Here is a 20,142-nt window from a genome sequence, read left to right as displayed (position 1 = left end):
TAACATAACATAACATAACATAACATAACATAACATAACATAACATAACATAACATACATAACATAACATAACATAACATAACATAACATAACATAACATACATAACATAACATAACATACATAACATAACATAACATAACATAACATAACATAACATAACATAACATAACATAACATAACAAACATAACATAACATAACATAACATAACATAACATATAACATAACATAACATAACATAACATAACATAACATAACATAACATAACATACATAACATAACATAACATAACATAACATAACATAACATAACATAACATAACATAACATAACATAACATAACATAACATAACATAACATAACATAACATAACATAACAACATAACATAACATAACATAACATAACATAACATAACATAACATAACATAACATAACATAACATAACATAATAACATAACATAACATAACATAACATAACATAACATAACATAACATAACATAACATAACATAACATAACATAACATAACATAACATAACATAACATAACATAACATAACATAACATAACATAACATAACATAACATAACATAACAACATAACATAACATAACATAACATAACATAACATAACATAACATAACATAACATAACATAACATAACATAACATAACATAACATAACATAACATAACATAACAAACATAACATAACATAACATAACATAACATAACATAACATAACATAACATAACATAACATAACATAACATAACATAACATAACATAACATAACATAACATAACATAACATAACATAACATAACATAACATAACATAACATAACATAACATAACATAACATAACATAACATAACATAACATAACATAACATAACATAACATAACATAACATAACATAACATAACATAACATAACATAACATAACATAACATAAAAAATGACACCCTTTCTACAAGGTTTTGACACCATTTAATAAAGAAATTACCCCCATTTTAAAAATATTTAATAATAAAAATTTTAAAACTCAAATTTTGCACTTAAAAAACTCTTCATATAATTTCTAAAGGGGTAAATTACATTATTAATCACTTTTTTTAAGTTTTGTACATTTTCCTCATTGAATTCATAAAGCATAATATTTGGTTATTTTCATTTTTATTTAATTAAGATTTGATCACTTTCGTTTTTATTTAACTAAGATTTGACCACTTTTGATTTTGTTTAATTAAGATGTGATCACTGAGGCCTGAGTGTTAATTGTTGTTAAGCCTTTAACAGATTGTTGATGTGACCCAATAAATTTATAAAATTAAAAAGGATAAATTACATAAATAGTCAATAAGGTTTGAGTAAGTTATCATTTCTTCACTAAAGTTTCAAAAGTAACAATTTGATCAGTAAAATATCAAATAGGTCCTTGACCAATGATTTATATCTAACTTATTCCAAAATCTTTCAATTTTTTTTGTTTATAATTCAAAATATTTGATTGCTTTGCCAAAAAAAGTTAACTTCTAAGTTTTATTTTTAAAATTTAAAAATTATATATATAAATATTGGAAAATTAGAAAACTTTTAGGGTGAATTAGATATTAAGTAATTGTTCAAGGATATATTTGATGTTTTACTGACCAATATGTTACTATTGAAACTTTAGTGGAGAAAACAAAAACTTGCTTAAACATTAGTGACCATTTGTGTAGTTTACCTTTTTTATTTTTATAAATTTACTAAGTCACAACAGCACTCCATTAAAGGTCTACCGACAATTAATTCTTAGTGATCACATCTTAATTAAATAAAAGTGAAAGTAATCAAATTATTATATATATTTTTGAATTCAATAAGAAAAAAATATATAAAGCTTAAATGAAAGTGGCTAATCCTATAATTTACTCTTTCTAAATTTGACACCTCCAATCAAATTTTTTAGCTCTGCCCCTAATCTTATAATCATACCACACTATTAAAACATAATAATAAACCCATTCAAAACTAAGTAATTATTCCTATTATGCATTAATAAAAATGCATTTGAGATGTTTTTGGCAACAATTAAATTTTCAAAGATGTTTCCCCCTTCATTAATTGGACCATACATGTGACTAATTAATTAATTATTTAATCTAATTAATATTAATATGAAAAATATAAGATCAAATATATTTAAATATTTAATAATCTAAATTATTAGAAACTTTTAAAATTAAAGATATATATCACTATAGTAAAACTGTACATTTGCGGCGTTTTTTTACCTATAGCGGCGTTTTAAGCATCGCAAAAAACACTTGCAGTGATATTAAAAATGCCGCAAGAAGCGTCGAGAAAACTAGATCTGCTAAAGCTCGCAACGTTTGATAACAAAAAACGCTGCAATAGGTGAAGAAATATAGCAGCGTTTTTTGAATAAACACCACAATAGATGTTCATATTTAGCAGCACTTGTTCCAAAAATGCCGCAAAAAGTCTAGATATTTAACGGTGTTTTTTTGGATACAAACGCCACAGCAGGTCTGGTATATAGAGGCGTTTTTCATATACAAACGCCGCAAAAGGTCTGGTATATAGCGGTGTTTTAAGGATACAAATGCCGCCAAATGTCTGGTATGTAGCGGCGTTTTTTTGTTACAAACGCCACAAAATATCTAAACTTTTTGTGGCGTTTTTATGTAAAACGCAGGTATTGGTTGTGTTATTTAACGTTTTTTTTTACAAACGCTGCTAATGAACACATAATTGAAACTGGGATAATGTAAATTTCATTTTTAATTTTTCTTTTTGAAAATTTGAAAGTTATTTATCTTTAGATTTTTGACTTGGTTAATTAATTACGAAAATCAGACCTGTAATCAGCAAGCTATGCAGCACAGGCAATGACGAGTGGGAAATGGAAAATTTCATATTTGAAAAAGAGAATTCGAATTCCATTTACGTTCAATCAATCATTCAAAACGGGAATTTTATACCAGATCAATGGAGTTCGTTTATGTTCCATTCAATACTCAATATTCCATCAATTAATGGATAAAAAAGGCCCAAAATTAAAAAAGCGAGTCGGGCCGGTTATTAATTGGGTGGTTAAGCATATAAGAAACACTAAATTATTGCGGGTTTTTTTTCCTCCTCGCCCAAGACTTTACTCCGACTAATTCAGATTGACTTACGTTACATATTTAATTTTAGTTGATGAGTTTACCAAAAAAAATTTCTGCAAACACAAAAATTTAAACCCGAAACCTGCTTAAATAATATCAAGTTATTTATCATTTAAATCAATCTATTATGGGTTTTAAAATACATAATTTCCGATAAAATACAAATTACAGTGTCTAAATTATTGATTATTCTGATATTCATGGATTGCCCAACTAACTCATGGTATAAGATGGGGTTGGTAAGTTGATGACAGTGCTCTTGATCTTTGTCATCATGTTGATGCTGTTGGTAACCCCCTGTGACCCTATCCCACTGTCTCTCAAACCCTGTCACCAAATCATGATTCTCGAATTTCTACTACAATGTCGATCAAAGTATTGTTGTAGGTTTTGGTTACCTAAATGGGAAATGATCCGGTCCACGAGCTGGTGCAGAATTGATCTGAACCGTCTCCATCGCATCACTTGTTAATATTGCTTTATTCACATCCTTGGTGAACACACATCCCTGCAGTATTGCATGCATTGTTTGAGCTACTACTGTAATGGAAGAAACAGAGATGTTCTTTTTGCATGTAAAATACCTGGAGTCCGAAGTTGCTAGCATTGCAGTGGTGGATACCTTCCTCGATGGAGTTGATCCTTATAACCGGTAAAACCGGTCCAAATGGTTCTTCCAATGCAATCCTCATGTGTCGGGTCGAACATTGTCTAACAACAATGGCCATATGAGATTTCCATCTCTCTTGTACTCCTGACAAAATGTAGCTCCTTTCTCTTTGGCGTCATTTCACCAGTCCTTCGATGAAATTCGCCGACGACTCCGATACCACCGGAGTGATGTCGCAGTCGTCCTCTGGTGCTCCCACCGTTAATTTCGCTACCTTTTCCTTAACCTTCTCCACCAGGACATCAGCAACCGATTCCATCAACAACACGACCTAAACAGCCGTGCATCTTTAACCACTGTGGTAGTTGTACAAGCAAAAGATTTTACACTTGATGCCATGTTAATGTCCAGTATAAGTGAAAACAGCTAATGTTGTTACCTGTAAGAGAATCCTCCTTTGATTATGTTAGCAGCAACCAAATCCAAATCCGCGTCCTCGAGTACGATACATGCATCTTTTCCTCCCAGTTCCATCTGAAGAGGGATCATTCCCGCCTTCTTCGAGTTCGCGATGCCGGTGTCTCCGTCAGTGAAACTAATGAAAAAGAGAATGCAAATTATATATGGCATGCTAACCATATAGAAAAACTATAGCTAATTAGAGTGTCCAATATGACCCGGAACTGGCTTATACAGTTAACCCCAGGATGCATGGTGAGGAAGTCGCCGATTTTCGAGCGTTTCCCCGTCACACAGCTAATGAGATGTAACCCTCTAGACCCAACCTATGCGTTACGACCAAATCTAGCAGATTACGATAAAAATTTCCAAAAACATTCTTTAATAACTTAAAATATGAATTATAATTAAACATCTTTAAAAATATAATTAATAGCATCAAAGTTCAAATTCAGTAAATTGAAGTCGTAAAAATAAAATATTTCGAAATCAGTATCGAGACAAATCTCACATCAGTAACAAAAGTAGTATTTTCAAAACATAGGCACATGTCAGCCAAATTAAATGCAGCTCGGAAGATAAAACATTACAATAAAAAGTCATTGTATGAATGTGTAGTTCCTCCAAGTGCCAGGTACAGGTCGCCTATCCAAATGTATCTGAAAGAGAGAAATTTGGAGGAGTGAGCTAGGGAGCTCAGTGTGTTCAACAGTGCAGAAATAAACATACAATTTAGATTTCAAAACCAATTCATCAATAAAGTCATGAAACACCGGTAAAGGTTTCAAAATAAGTTCAGTACCAAATTGTGAGAATGTTAGTAGTGTTTTTAGTTTGAAATTGCATAATCGCCCTCCAACCGAACACTATATGCAGTTCCTCAGAACTGCATCCATAAGGACTTACCCTATGCCCGAAGGGCGTAGGTGCCAACCTAAGGGTAGGTACCCATCTGAGGGGAATAACCTCAAGCCCATAAGGACTTACACAATGCACACAACAAAGGATCCACCCTAAGGGAGTGCCTTAGGGTCCATAAGGTCTTACCACTAGGCTCAGGAGCCCACCTAAGAGTCATCTTAGGTCCATAAGGAATTACCAGTCGGTGTTGAACCTATACAAGGAATTACCAGCAGCGACTGAACCTGCCAGAGTCTTCATGCCACATCCGAGAGTACTCCAAATAAAAACATTTTTCAGACAATAACTAGTGGTAGCAGTAAATCAGAGTTCAGACAGATAATCAATTTAGTAAAACAGTAACCAAAGATCATAACTAGTGGTAGCAGTAAATCAGAGTTCAGACATATAATCAATTTAGTAAAACAGTAACCAAAGATCATAAGACAGGCAATCATGTTTTAAATTTCAGTAAATCAAGAATCATGCTTCAAATTAGATAATTTATACAATAGTCAAATCAGTTCAAACATTATATTTCAAATCAGAGAAAACAATCATGTGCACATGATATTTCAAACAGATATTTAAGACAGATATATGGCACATAAGGAACACACCTTGCAAAAAAGTTTCAGTCCGAAAGATCTAACGAGCACTGACTTCGTTACGCTCTTCTACTGAACGAGAACCTAGGTTATACAAGCACATGATTATAATCGGAGTAAATATACTAAACTAAATATTAAACATGGTTACAAAAAAATACGAGTATTCACGGACTCTCGCAGACAAGCGGATTGGGAGGAAATGGGTCGAGCAGACGAACGTTCAAGAGATCCACAAGTACCTTAAATATAACATAACATTAATTAGTCATTGACCTTTTAGTTAAGATTGATGCACTGAAATAAATACTTAATTTACATATGCACATTTAGGTTTAACGGTCAATTCAGAGGCTTTCAGATTTGAATTTGGAAAAACGGACTTCGATTCGGACTCAGGATGTCAAAAAATATAAAATATGACTTTTCAGAAAATTTGATTTTTTGATCAAAGTCAAAGTTAACTATCAACTCTAGTCAAAGTTAACTATCAACTCTAGTCAAAGTCAATGGGTTAAATCAAAGTCAACGAGTCGGGTCAAGTCTACGGGTCAAACTGGTTCGGGTTGATTCGGTTCAGTCCTAGTTGACTCGGACTGGTTCAAACCGGTTCGGTCTACTTGAACCGGTTCTAGAAGAACCAAAGTTGGGGGCAAGCCCCACGCGCATATGACGGCGAGTGGAAGTGCTTGAACCGATGAAAATGGGTTTGGTCGGTGGTCAATTACTCCCACAACCTCTATCAACCAATCACATTCGATATCTATCCAATGATCAACCAAAATCATGCCAAAACCGAAAGAAAAATAAACCAAAAATTTAAACCCAAGCTTACCACACCTACGACAGGAAAAATGACGGCGACAGAGTAACCCAAGGGCCAGATTTTGAGCGAAGAAGGCCACGAGTCCAACCACGCCGGCAGTGAGGCGAGACGGCCACTGGATCGGCCGGATTTCGCGAAAAAAGAACGCGGGCTAGGAATTTCGACGAACTTTCTTTGGCTTTTCCACGACGTTAGGCGACCGATTCGAGAATGGGAGTTGAGGGGTTTTACTCACCGGCTGTTGGTGAGTTAAACGGTGGTCACAGCACGTTAAACGGCGGTCGGACGGAGCGACAGAGATGGCTTGATACACTCGAGAATGGAGGGGTTTGCCTTGGTTCATAACCCGGTTAGAAAATATATTATAACATATGTTTATTAAGAAATGAGCACAAACAGTATCCTCGCCTAGTGGCTAAGGCATGGGTTCTCATCCCGGGTGACTGTGGTTCAATTCCCCTCAGCACCAAACTCTTTTTTTTAAAAAATGAGTTAATTCATGGTTAAGCCTCTGAACTTACCATATTTTCGAAACTAACCCCAAAAGTTTTGAAAAGTTACATTTTACTCCTTAAAAACAAATAAATTTCCAATTTTTTTTTTAAATTGAAAAAAATTGGGGTGTGCATGAGCCCTTTGGGAAAACCGGCCAAATGAAAGCAGTGTACCATATGAAGAGCAGAGACAGCACCCTGTAAGAAGATTACATGAGAGATTTTAGATTTTTGTTTCTATAACTCATTTTAAGACACAATCTTATCCAATTATGCATGTAAAAAAAAACCCGTGTTGGTGGCTTGAGAACAAGGGAATTTCCAGCAATCAACGCTGGTGCAATTTTCGGAACAGCAAGATTGACTGGATAATTGAATGGTGGAATCACTCCAAGTGGAATCTGTATACATAAAAGATATGCAGTTTTTTTTCCATTTGCCGAAGCAATGAATGAATCAATACCTAATTTAATGCAATTCCAATACAAAATAAAACAGTACCTTGGAGGTGAGTCAATATTTGCTTCTCTGCTTTCCAGGAAAATTATCAGATACCAAGAATTTCCCTTCACCAAGAATCCTTATCCCTTCTTCAGCAATGTAAGGAACCAGATCCCCAGACCTCACAACCTTCATGGAATCATTTCAAAACCAGTTTTCTTAATATCTGTTGAAAAAGAAAATTGCATAGGAAATAAGTTAGAGCAGATTATCATGCACCTCAGTACTGTCATCTTTGGCAGGTTTTGCAATTTCTTTAGCAAGGCATTCAGCAATTGGTGCTTTATGCTCCTTTATGATGGCAGCAGCTTTATGAAGTAGCTCAGCTCTCTTCCAGAGTGGTGTTCACCTCTTCTTGTGTACAGAAGCATGCATATATATATATAGCAAGATACAGTGGTTTTAGCTGGTTCAACCTTGGAACCTTGTACTGGGTTTTCCTGGTTATTGGGTTGATAATTGCAACACTTTTTCCAGAAGAAGACTGCTTCCATTCTCCATCAGCATAATATTTGTAAACACCTCCCTCCAATACGTCTGCAAACACTCCAGTCTCTGCCATCGTGAAAAAAAGCTCACTTATCCAACAAAGAAAACCTACCTGTTTTCTTGGATTTGCTCACTCCAACGGCAGGCAACAAAGAAACTAGGCTTGCAGATTGGGGTGAAAGGTGAGGCAACGAGTGTCTGGTGTTGGTTCTCATGTTATAGGCTTCAAAAATAAGTTAATCCTTTTCCCATATATAATGGGGTAAGGGGAGGTAGGGTAGTAGGTTATCCCAACGCCAGGTTGCGAGCAGCTTCCATAGAAGACCTCCGTTATGATTTGTCCTCAGTGAGACTCGATCCCACGACCACAAGGTTAAGAGCCTTGTACTCTACCAACTAAACTAGACAGACAATTTTAAGCTTCAAAAATAGGTATACTGTTAAAATTTACCCTTAGGATTTGATTTATTAGTCATTTTAATATTAATTTATTTCAAAGTATTTTAGTTTTTAACGGTTTATTTTTAATAAAATGATTCGTTTCGATTGAAAATCATTAATTGATTAAATTAGTCAACATTTGTGCATAACATTTTCACACATAATTAATAATGTAGTATATGCCTCACTACAAAAAATATATCATATACTACATAAAGAATTAAACATGCATAAAATAGCATATCAATAAAAAATATTTATTGTTCGTTAATTAACAATTTCATTAAAAATATTTAACTAAAATGAATAATAATAAAAGTTAAAATAATTATTTTATCAGAAGTTAAAAGATAAAATTTGATATTATACCCAAAAAAAAGTATAGAGGGACGAAAGTTTGGGTTGTTTAGGTGGTTCAGATTTTGCCAAGTTTGAAAGAGATGGTTCTGATCATTTTCTTCCGACCACACATTAGTTGGCCTCGAGTTTGTTGTCAGTTTGACTCGGCTCCAACTTCTTTTTACTCTTCTTTTACCCTGCAGAGGTTAAAAAAAGTTGAGATATCCAATTAATTGGAATAGTGTATGCTTGCTCAGAGTCTTATCTGCCATGTGGAACTTGATGGAAATTGCTAAATGAAAGGAGTAGGATTGGCTTTTTAACCATATAGGAGTTAGCTGGAACATTGAAAAATGAATTCATTGCTTTGGTTGCAAAACCATGTTGGGTGAATGGTGTAGGATCAACTTATGATATAAGCCACAAACTAAAGTGACGTTTGATTCGCTAGAATCCCTTAGAATTAAGAGAAATTGGAATCCAATTACACTATTTTCTCATGTTTGGTTCAAGTTTTCAAAGGGAAAATTGAAATCCAATTCCATCAAAGGAGGGAAAGTAAATTTTATCCATAACATGATGGAATTAAAATCCTTTAGAGGGAATGTAAAATTTGATCATACTACCCTCATCAATCTTTTGGTATTCGAGTCGATTTTTTTTAAAAAAAATTCGGGATCTGATCAGATTTTTAAAAAAAAATTTGGATTCGGGTCGGGTCAGTTTTTTTAAATGTGATATTCGGGTCGGGTTCGGGTTTAGGGTGGAGGTTCCCTTATTCTCGAGTCGAGTCGGATGGACCAAAAACCCAACCTATGACCATCCTTAATTGAGATGATTTTAACTTATAATGTTTATTAGTATGATTTTTATAATTTATTGAAATGAATAATCAATCAATAAAATGAAATTTTAATATTTTTTAAATTTTTATAATATATTGTTACATATAAGTTATAAAACAAACTAAAATTAAGCAAAAAAAAATTGACAATTATGTCATTTTATATTACTGAAATCAAATTAATCTGACATGTTTGCGAACCAAACATAATATGAATTTGGATTTCAATTTAATTTCCTGCCAACCAAACAGGTTTCATATTCAGATTCCAATTCTTACAGATTCCAATTCCTTCACAGATTCTAATTCTTTTAGAAATATTCCAACGAACCAAACGCCACCTAAGAGTCGGTGAGCAGATGCTCTAAATGATGGCCGTGGACCACAACAGCTCACCGTGGTATTGGTAATAAAGCCGATTCACCCACTTTGTTAATCCAATCATGCCTCTCAAGAGCACATAAACTTTTTAAGACCTCGACATATGTTGAAATTGCCATTTAGTCGTTGCCCTTGCAATCCCCGTTAAAGCATCAAAAGAATCTCACAAAGGCAGGTTCAAAGCTTGACGACATGAATGAAGTAAACCGAGTTAAAAAGACCACCCCTATAATAGAACTATGTAATGTCCAATCCGAACAAATCGGCCAATTGATCGGATATTAATGATTATATAAAAAAAATTATTGGCATGTATACTATATTAGAAGAGGTGAAAAGAACATATAAAAATTGTCGGATATCGAAATGGTTTGCCAATAATTTAAAAGGAAAAAGGTCATATACATAAGAAACACCAACCAGTTTAGCCTTCAGAAAACAAGATAGCTCAACCAAATATCATGAATGACCAAAAACAAAAACTCTAATTCTACCCTGAAACCATCCACTTCACTTAATCCTTGTGCTGTTGAACAACTTCGACAGCCTCATGTTGTTCACCATAATCCTACAGTAAAAAAACCCTAAGAATCATAATTAGACATTGCTCGTCAAACATAAGATGTAAAAAACTAACCAAACAGATCGATGAAACAAATATATTTATGCGACAATGTACTTCAATGTAATGTGCCCATACCTTCACAACCACACAAGAGCAACCAACCACCTTCCGTGCTTTCCCTTCAGAATCGATCTTACACAACTGCATGAAAAGTGAAGTACATTTAGCATCTCAATAGTTGGGGGTGTAATACGCAGTCAAATTTACTAAGGAACACGTTCCATAGTCACAAGAGTAACTAGGTAAAAAATAATTGATGTTGTTAGTCATACATACACACAGGTTCTTAGGTTAAGAAGACAGTGTCACAGAAAACAAAATTGATTAAAAATGCATTAGTAGATTTCAAATGGTACTCTCAGTATGCCTGCAAATGCAAGGGGGAAAAAAACATAAACAAGCAATGAAATGTTACTTACACCAGCCCACTCTCCAAGTGTTTTTGAACTAGGTGCACGTAGCACTTTAACGTTATGGTCAGCGCAGAGTGCCTTGACCAGCTTAACATAATCAGGTTGGTCACAGTCATCTGCTAGAATACAAAGATGGGCATTGTGCTTTTCAATTTCCTTGGCAGCTTCATGTAAGCCACGAGCAAGTCCACCGTGAGCTTTTGAATTCCTCACCACAAGTGGCAAGGCTGTGTTAATGTCCATTGGCTCACCAAGTGCAGCTGGTGCCTCTGGTTGGGCAACTGCAACTTCTTCTCTGCAAAAGCCATAAACAAGAGCATGACATAAGTAGAGGCAGAGGAAGCAATCTTTCAAAGAAATAAAACTTGGTGGTTAAATTTATGAATTCAGAACAAAATGGAATCTCAATAAGACTTAATCTCAAGATGGGACAATTGGAATACTAACTTACATTCCTACCGGTGAAAAACAAATACCCAATAATATATCAAGATACTTAATTTCTAACAAACAAGAAGTCAATCAACTAGGCAAATAATCTAATAGAACACACAGTGGGATCCAAATTAGCATAGATTAGATACCATATCACTTTATCACACACAAAAGAAAACAAAACCCAAAGTCTACATCGGGAAAATTCAAGCAAATTGAATACATGTGGAGATAATAAAACAAATCCAACAACAGGATCAAATTTCATGGAAACAACACGGATTTTCAACTGAAAATGGCCTTCAATGTTGATAGAGTTTTCACTTACCCTGACATATTTTAAGCTGAAGATTGGATCCGAGGTTCTGGTTCCAGGTAGCAAAAGAGAAAGAAGCAAAGTCAAACAATCAGATATTTCAGCTAATATAAAATTTAGAGGGATGGAATCTGACTCTAGGGTTTTTGGGGTCTGAAAACATTAAAACGTATAAAATTAAAAGCGCAAGTTGGGATTGTTGCCACCGACCCAACCCAAAAGCACTAGCTAGGCCCAGCCAACAGTATTTTGGGAGTGAAAAAGATCCAACATCCTTTCATTGAGAGTCGAACACTAGACCTCCCGCTTACTAAACGGGTGCTCTAACCAACCGAGCTATGCAAGCGATGTCGATTGAGTCAAACATATACTTAACAAGACCTTTTTTCTCTGACACCTTTCAACGCCTTCTACTGTCGTTGTCTTCCTAGCTAATAGCAAGCAATGGATTTGTCTTCCTTTTAACTTAATGCAGCTTTACTTTTGATAGTTTCATCTCTCTCACTACAATTTATTCTTGGAAAAAAAATACAAAATATGATTTGGATTAACTTTCCAAGAAATTAATTTCATTTTTCTCAAATCATCAATAAAAAAATTACATGAAACAAACAAACTCGCATTCTCCGTAATAATCCATATGGTAATGATGACATTTTACTTTTACATTACACAAACCATCACAATCGGCTAATCCATGTTAGATTAAGGAAGCATCTGAATTTCACTGTGTCGCAGACGTGGACAATTTGAGATAGTCCCAGGCACAACAAGAATCAACCTAACCTCGCTTCTCTTTGCAAAACCTAGTTAAAGCACAAATAAAGAAGGGATTAATCTTTATATCCAGTATATACATCAATATAAATAAGAACCCTTGCCAATTTTGCACATTGGCTTCCTTTTTATGACGCAGACAACAATAGAACGTTATGCAAAACAAGCGGTAAATAGCATATTCTGAAGGAAACTAATAGCTACTACATGTAGCACATTGGATTCCTTTTTCTTATTTTGTTCCGACTCTTCATTTTCTATAAAGTATTCGAGTGCAACAACTGTATCCGGCACGTTTTAAATTATAGATATTTCTGACATACACCTTATTGTGCAGGCAACATATCCTTCTTCAAATATAGCAGGGGAAACAAAAAGGACGAATGTATAACCGGCTATGATGATGATGATAGGAATTGAAATAGATTACAGTGGAAAAGGACAGCAGCAGTTCGACAAGTTATTCAAAGGAAAAGGAGGCATGCATAACCGGCTGTATTTTATTAAGAAAACATGGACAGAAATATATTGTATCTTATTGAAGTGTTGGAAACCAAGCCCACGTATTATCTGCATAAATTTCTTCTTTTTTTCCTTACTCGTATCTCAAGTAACTCTCTTGGTGCTTATTTGACCCTTCACCAGTATTTTCATATTAATCTTTGGATAAGCTGGTATTTTGATCCCATTGAGATTTAAATTTTGAATAAACCACCGGTCCTAAACAAATTAAGAAGTACACTTCAAACCAAGTAACATAAACCATAAACATAAAACCAAGGATCAAATACTTTTTAAACATCAAAACTACACTTGGGCAAACCAGACTTCAAGTAATGGAGTATCAGATGCAAGAGCATAACAGTAGTCCTTACCTGTTCAGCAAACTTTATCAAAATAGTTGTACGGGGTCTTTGCAGCCCCTCCATGGGTACAAAATGAGCTGTTACTACTGCTGGAAATCCTGCCCCATCCAAAACACCCTTCCAAAACCAACAAGAAAATCCTATAAGAACTTCCACCAAACAATTAGTCATTTTATACACAAAATGAATGCAGAACTTACCCTCACTATTCCAGCAACAAATGCCCCACAATTAAATGTTCCCATGCCTTTTGGAACTGAAATAAACCTACAATGCAAACAAAACAGTTGATTATTAATATAGTACTAGAGGTCAAGTTGGTAGAAACAATTGCAATACAAGAGATGAGTGATGAAAAGTGTATAACTTGTTGACAAGGAGGTCCTTTTCACTGATCATGTATTCATCTTCATGTTCAGTGCCCTGTTCAAGTGAATCAGCCACCTAACATAGTACGAAAAAGAGCTGGTAAGTGGTAAGACAAGCGCTAAACTTGAGACTAAACTGATTTTAATCACATGCCAAACATGTTAGCCAGCTAGGTTTATCACGCCTATAAACTTATGGGAGACTAACAAATTCTGTATGAAAATATCATCAAACTATCAATTATTACACCGCTAGACGAGATTGTTACCTTTCCAAATAACACCTTCCAAACAGTGCTGTGCACAAAAGATAAAATACCCAACAATCATGTCTCCCTTCTGTTTCCCTGTTGCATAAAAGAGAATATGCACATATAAGCACACGTGTGGAAACACATTGCTAAACCCAGAAACAAAATATAAAAGCAAACTTAATTGAGATATCAGCACCAGGCTAAGTTAGGCCAGCGTCCTTATATTACATCAAAATTTTCTCACCTAATTAATTATAAGAACCAAGACTACTTTAACAAGGTAGATGGCCAACTTGCAAGTAATACCTAAAGAATGCTACTAAAGAATAAAAAAGAGAACCTTGTTGATATAGCAGTCTCAGTATAGTCTATGAATGTGTTGTACCTTATCCCTATGGCATAAAAGTTCAAGAACTCTAGCCCCAACTGCATACCCTGCATCGTCCAGCCTGATCAATTACCATGAATGATATTAGATTCATTGACAATTGAAGAATCATTGACTAAACTAAGCATAATCCCAGCATTTGCTTTAATGTGAAACAAGGATGTTTGGTCAATTTTCGAAATCTTCTATAAATTATCTGATCTCAAACATAAAAAAATACCTTCTTTCTAATTCAGCAATGTTATCAACCTGTGTTTGATTGTACTGAACAAGCTCAGAAAACAAGAATGCAAATGCACTCAAGCTAACCTGCACCAGAAGCACAACAGTCAACAGTTTGAATTTTTGACTCCAAAATGGATAAAACAAATCCCCAATAAAACCTACTCCTGTTTTGGTTTATGTAAAATTTTCTATTTTCTAAATAATTTTCTCAATGAACTTATTTTTTAATTATTCTGAGACTAATTTGTGTAATTAGGTCATAATTTTCAACTAATTTAATGGCTAACAATATGAATATACTGTTTAAATAATTAAACTAAGGAAAAAGAAAAAAACAAGTCTCTAGTTTAAACTTCATATCTTATTTTGATACATTTCAGAAGAAGTAGAGGGAACCTCTTGTTTTCCCTTGCTGAGGGGCTTCTCAAGGATGTTTGGGTATTGCTTTATCTTCCCAGCTCCAATCATTTTCTACAGGAAAATAAAAATATTGTTTTCTGTTTGGCTGCTAGAAAACTGCAGACAAAAATGAATCAGCTATCACATATGTGAAATGCAATGAAACTATGCATGCATTTCACAGTTAACTCCATTTTGAGGAATTGAAGAATTTAATTCTGATAAATTAGCTGATTGGGTTTATTTTCTTCTTTGACCATTTGTTTATGAAAAGCCCTTTGGCCAGAGCAGTTTAGTCCAGTCTCAGATCTCTCCCTTAGAATTGAAGAATTTAATTGCAATAAATCCAAATAGCTAAGATCACAAGAATCAAATAGAAGCTGCATTCCTAAAAAAACTCTAAATAAGTACTCCTCCACCGATTGGACCATCCCCTAAGAGTTGGTTTAGCAGGTTCTATTCTTAGAGAAAACAACTTTAAATCTAAAATGGTTGTCTTATCTGCAGGAGAAGCTGGAAACTTAAAACAAAAGTCCAAGCATCTCCTGTTGTTTAAGAAAATCCTTATTTGCATTAAGGGCTTGGGTATCAGTATCAGATCATATTTTGCTGGTCCGGACTAGAGACATGGAAACAAAGTATATGAGTTGCAGTTACAGAATGCATTGGACACTGGCTCCAGTTTCCAACGTGTCTGTGTTACCTGCACTCAGGGAGAATGTATAAACGAATATAGGTTTGTTGCATGTAATTTGTGGGGAAAATGAAGGGATTGGTTAACGTTGGCTGCGGCAGCGAATGTTTAGTGCAGGAAAATTAAGCACCTCTTGTTAAATGAAGTCAAGAAGTTGGCTGGAAAAGCCGCAAAGGATACTACCTCAGTTCATGGCCTTGGTACTTTATTTAAGTTCGGGGTTACTGGTAACTGAAAGGGAAACATAGAATAGAAAGGAGAAAAAGAGCCTTATGAATCACCTGCTACTTTATGTGAAACGGATGTGTTCACAGTGATGAAAAAACAACACTTTGAGCTCCAAAGTTATCATTTCAAACCAGTAAAATTAACCCAACATAAGAAATAACTTGATTAGAGATTTCAGACCTTCACTAATTACACATCACTGTTCCAGAACAAGATCATGTCAATTATCTTTTCCAATCAAATGGTAAATAACGCAACTAAAGACAACCCATCTAACTACTATCATCACGATCAAGCAAAGAAATGTAATTTTTTTTTCTGGGATTCCAACAAAACCCAGAAATTCGTATGAGCAGAAAACTTCATATTCTAAAGAATTTCCACGATGTTGCAAAGAAAATTGACCATGTATTTTCAAATAATTATAAGCAAATTTACAAATGGAAAAAAATAAACAAATTGTTTTATAGGATTACCTGATTACGGCATACGAGCCTTAGGATTTCTCAACGATCTGAGGAGGGAAATCTGGAGATGGAGAAAATCAACTAAAAGAAAGGGTTAAATTTGTGATATAAAAGATAGGATAAAGCACACAATGACACAAATAGTCCCTCGACTAGAATGCTATTTTATTCCACTATTAAAAGTTATAAAAAAATTTATTGAATATGTCAATTATTAAAAATTATAAAAGAGTCATTTGACTATTTATAGTTTTTAAACTCATCTTTTTCAGTTTTAAGATTAACCATCGTCTGAATTGAACGCTAACCTACTAATTAAGATATGATAAAATATAATTCGAGAACGATTTGAACTGTGTGCTTTTTGAGAATATGAGATCAAATTTTATCATATCACAATACTAGGTTAATATTAAACTCAGACTGCCATCTATTTTGAACGAAAAATGACAAATTTAGAACATATCATTATCGGGTAATTATTTTACAACTTTTAGTCGGAGAACTATTTATGTATTTTACCTTAAAATGTTTACTTGGAAAAATCTTGGGCCTTTCCTATTTATTATCAACTGGACTTTGCTACTTAAAAACAATTGGGCCTCACCACTTTTGTTTAGGCCTGAGAAATAGTGGTTCTAAAATCCTTGTTTAAAAGACATCTTAAGTTGCTTATAATTTCGATTTCGTTTCTTTTAAAAAATAATTTAATCAATTTTAAAAATAAAAAAGTAACAATTTAAATTGTTTGATCGATATTGATCAATATAATTTAAGTTGTTATCTCGTTTTCCCTTTAAAGTATTTCTTAATAGGTTTTATCTTCTAAAATTTAAATTGTTATATCGTTTGTCCTAAATCATCAATTATGTTAAAAATATAAGGGTAAATTATACATTTAGTCACTCAACTATTTATGCTGTTTCATTTAGTCACTCCTAATTGCAAAAGCAAAATAAAAATGGGGAAATGAAAAAACATGTGGTCATCTCTTCAAAATGAGAATGCTGAAGGGGTGCACCATATGCAACGCATTTATGAGGTATTCCAAGCATTACATGGATCACTTTAAGAGCTGGCACAAGCATATTTTAAAATACAAAACCATGCAGCTTCCTCCTCTTACTTCGGTAGAGGGCATAAGCTGATATAGATTTGAACGACAAAGTCTGATATGCAGGATTATGCATTTTGACTTTGCGGCCAAAACTTATAATGTGTAGAAATATTTTGTGGCGCTTTATTGATGTAAAACATAATGTAATTTTTTTCGATCTTTTACGATTGTAATTAGCACAAACTTATATTGGTGTAAGTGAATATATAAAAAAGTATAACACAACACATACTTACACCGATTTAAATATGTATATCTCCCAATATCTTAAAATTTATACAATTTCAAATTTTTTCACTACATTTCATTGATAGTTCTAAAGTAAAATAAGAGAAGGGGTTAATAAGGTTGTGGGAAAGAATTGAACGGTTGATGATGAGAGAGGGATAAATATTTTAAACTGGGTTCGAGTTCATAATATATATAAAAATAAATGTATAAATAATTGAGTAATAAAAAAAATTAGTTTAATAATAATTTAAAAAAAAATAATTGGATGATAAAAATATAATCGCATAAATAGTTGTGTTTTTTAATAGAGTTAATGAGTTAGGATAAATGAGGTAACGATTTAAACTTTAGGATATAAAATATCTCAAAAAATAATGTTAAAGGGCAACTCCATACAAATGATATATTTTGGGAGATAATATTACGATTATTGTTATTAGCCGTTTGCATTGGTTAGGGCTTAAAAAGTGAATACAGGATCAACAGCAAGAGTCGAAACAAGGTTGCTCCAAATAACAGCACTTCAGTTTTAACCAAAATTGCTTATTACCTGATGAGAATTTCACAGTTAAAACCTTCAATTGGAAACCAACTTATTTCTTTACAGAACAACCGCAACATGGGAATATTGAGTTCACGCAAAACCATTCTACAATGCAGTATTTATTTTAATGATTTCTACCACCCTAAAACCGATGGGCAAACGCCTTTGGTAGTGTCATCTACTTGTGGTGGAGAATCACTTTGTGGGGTCCTGTGCAGTTTACTCAGAGCATAGCCCACAGCTTCAGCTTTCTGCACCAGCTGATTGTAGATTTCACCATCCATATGTGTCTGCCTGCATAATATCTACAACAACAACAACAGACAACCAATCATCAACCACTCCAATTGCTACAAACCAGATTGAGAAACCACATACATACCCAAAGATAATTCCAGCTCGGTTGACCAATGAGAGCATACTGGTAATCATCATCAATGCACAAAACCCAGTAATCCCCCACAACAGGGATGATGGCCAAGAAAGGAGGAACATAGAGTTTCACCTTCAGCTTTGCCTCCTCACTCCTGGGATCAGCCTTGTAGGCGGTGCCTTCTATGTACCCTCTTTTGCCGTCACTCCAAGTCTCGTTAAGCACATGCACTGTTCCATCTTCGTTCTGCAGGGTTTAAAAACGGTTTGCGACCGCGTCGCGATATAGCGGTTTCGCCGTTGTCCGAGTTACCTGCGACGGCCGTAATAGCGTCCGCGTAACGCCCTCAACGGCCGCAATCACGATAAATCCGAAATAACTGAAAACGCGACCGCGACCGCGATTTGAAACCCTGGTTCAGAGTATAGTTAGTCCTTGTGTTCTCCCCATTCCTTGGCTGAAACCTTGACGGGAACGAAGCTATCTCGTACCATCTTCCCATGTACCTTTTGATGTCCAAGTTCTTCACCACTTCCATTGCTTTCTGCGACATTGTTCCTGGGTTTTCTCTTCGCTTTAGATCGAATGAGGGTTGGGGGTTTAGGATTTGCTTGTAATCTACTTTGAGCTGATTCTTGATAAGCTTATTTATAGGCAAGAAAAAAAAAACTGGGGAAATGCAAAGAAAATTATTAAGTGAGACGTGTAGAACTAGGGGTCTTTTACGTGTATGCAAATGGTTCCAAGCCCATGGAAGTATGAACAAGTTTGGGTCATGTGGATTTTGTGATGGTAAGATTGGGGAAGAGGCAAACTTAAGGAGGAAGAAAAACAAAATAATGGTAAGAACAGTCCAATTTCAGATGAGTTCAAGTTTTAAAAATTTACTTATCTTCTAAGAAAGCAATAAATATTTGATTTTGTTGATTTATTGAAGTTTAATTAATACTTATACTAATTAATTGTTAATTTTTCAAGGAATAATTAGTTCGGTTAATTCGTTGTTATTATGATTGTAATTATTAGAAAAATAGCATTGGTCATCGATATATAGAATAGGAGTGATTAAAAGTGATTTAACTATTTTTTTTCAATTTTGAGTTGTTCGAATCGATTCGAAATGTCAAGTCGGTTTTTGAGTTAATGGTTTTAATTCGTTTTTTTATCAAATTTGAGCAACATGCTCCCCTACAACTAGAAGTGAGCAAAACTCGACTTGACTCGAAAAATCGAATTTTTTTACTAGACTCGAATTGAGTTCAAATTGTAATTTCATAAACTCGACTCGACTCAAAAAAAATTCAAATTCAAATTGAGTTATAAAATACAACTTGAATAACTCAAAAGTTTTTGTAATT

The 20,142-nt window shown here is 34.1% G+C and overlaps 2 protein-coding genes and 2 pseudogenes across 2 annotated transcripts; all 4 read right to left on the bottom strand.

The window, feature by feature from the left end:
• Window positions 1–3,353: 3,353 nt before the first annotated feature.
• LOC120206401 lies at window positions 3,354–8,232 on the bottom strand (annotated as a pseudogene).
• Window positions 8,233–10,420: 2,188 nt separating this feature from the next.
• LOC120206354 (40S ribosomal protein S12-like) lies at window positions 10,421–11,972 on the bottom strand. The gene is made up of 4 exons (XM_039206035.1): window positions 11,866–11,972; window positions 11,109–11,397; window positions 10,765–10,830; window positions 10,421–10,632 (listed from the first exon to the last, which is right to left on the bottom strand). Exons 1-4 carry the CDS (start codon window positions 11,871–11,873, stop codon window positions 10,579–10,581), a joined length of 417 nt encoding a protein of 138 aa, XP_039061966.1. The 5' UTR covers window positions 11,874–11,972; the 3' UTR covers window positions 10,421–10,578.
• A 503-nt stretch (window positions 11,973–12,475) lies between these two features.
• Window positions 12,476–16,575, bottom strand: LOC120206353 (annotated as a pseudogene).
• A 1,970-nt stretch (window positions 16,576–18,545) lies between these two features.
• LOC120206373 (temperature-induced lipocalin-1-like) lies at window positions 18,546–19,337 on the bottom strand. The gene is made up of 4 exons (XM_039206044.1): window positions 19,291–19,337; window positions 19,097–19,196; window positions 18,794–19,039; window positions 18,546–18,716 (listed from the first exon to the last, which is right to left on the bottom strand). The coding sequence occupies exons 1-4, from the start codon at window positions 19,335–19,337 to the stop codon at window positions 18,546–18,548; spliced, it is 564 nt and encodes a 187-aa protein (XP_039061975.1).
• Between the last annotated feature and the right edge of the window lie 805 nt (window positions 19,338–20,142).

Source organism: Hibiscus syriacus, unplaced genomic scaffold (genome assembly GCF_006381635.1).
Source record: "Hibiscus syriacus cultivar Baekdansim isolate YM2019G1 unplaced genomic scaffold, ASM638163v2 tig00013738_pilon, whole genome shotgun sequence".
NCBI classification, from domain to species: Eukaryota; Viridiplantae; Streptophyta; class Magnoliopsida; order Malvales; family Malvaceae; genus Hibiscus; species Hibiscus syriacus.
The sequence above is the reverse complement of the archived record's forward strand: the minus strand, read 5'-3'. Positions and strand labels throughout refer to the sequence as shown.

What these genes read in the sequence shown, in the direction of transcription:
- LOC120206354 (XM_039206035.1), bottom strand. An exon ending in CACTTGGAGAGTGGGCTGGT is followed by an intron (nt 10,831 to 11,108) that starts GTAAGTAACATT and finishes CTTTTCATGCAG; the next exon opens with TTGTGTAAGATCGATTCTGA. An exon ending in GCTCTTGTGTGGTTGTGAAG is followed by an intron (nt 10,633 to 10,764) that starts GTATGGGCACAT and finishes TTTTTACTGTAG; the next exon opens with GATTATGGTGAACAACATGA.
- LOC120206373 (XM_039206044.1), bottom strand. Translation starts at nt 19,337, where the DNA reads ATGTCGCAGAAAGCAATGGAAGTGGTGAAGAACTTGGACATCAAAAG. An exon ending in AAGAACTTGGACATCAAAAG is followed by an intron (nt 19,197 to 19,290) that starts GTACATGGGAAG and finishes ACTCTGAACCAG; the next exon opens with GGTTTCAAATCGCGGTCGCG. An exon ending in CGCTATTACGGCCGTCGCAG is followed by an intron (nt 19,040 to 19,096) that starts GTAACTCGGACA and finishes AACCGTTTTTAA; the next exon opens with ACCCTGCAGAACGAAGATGG.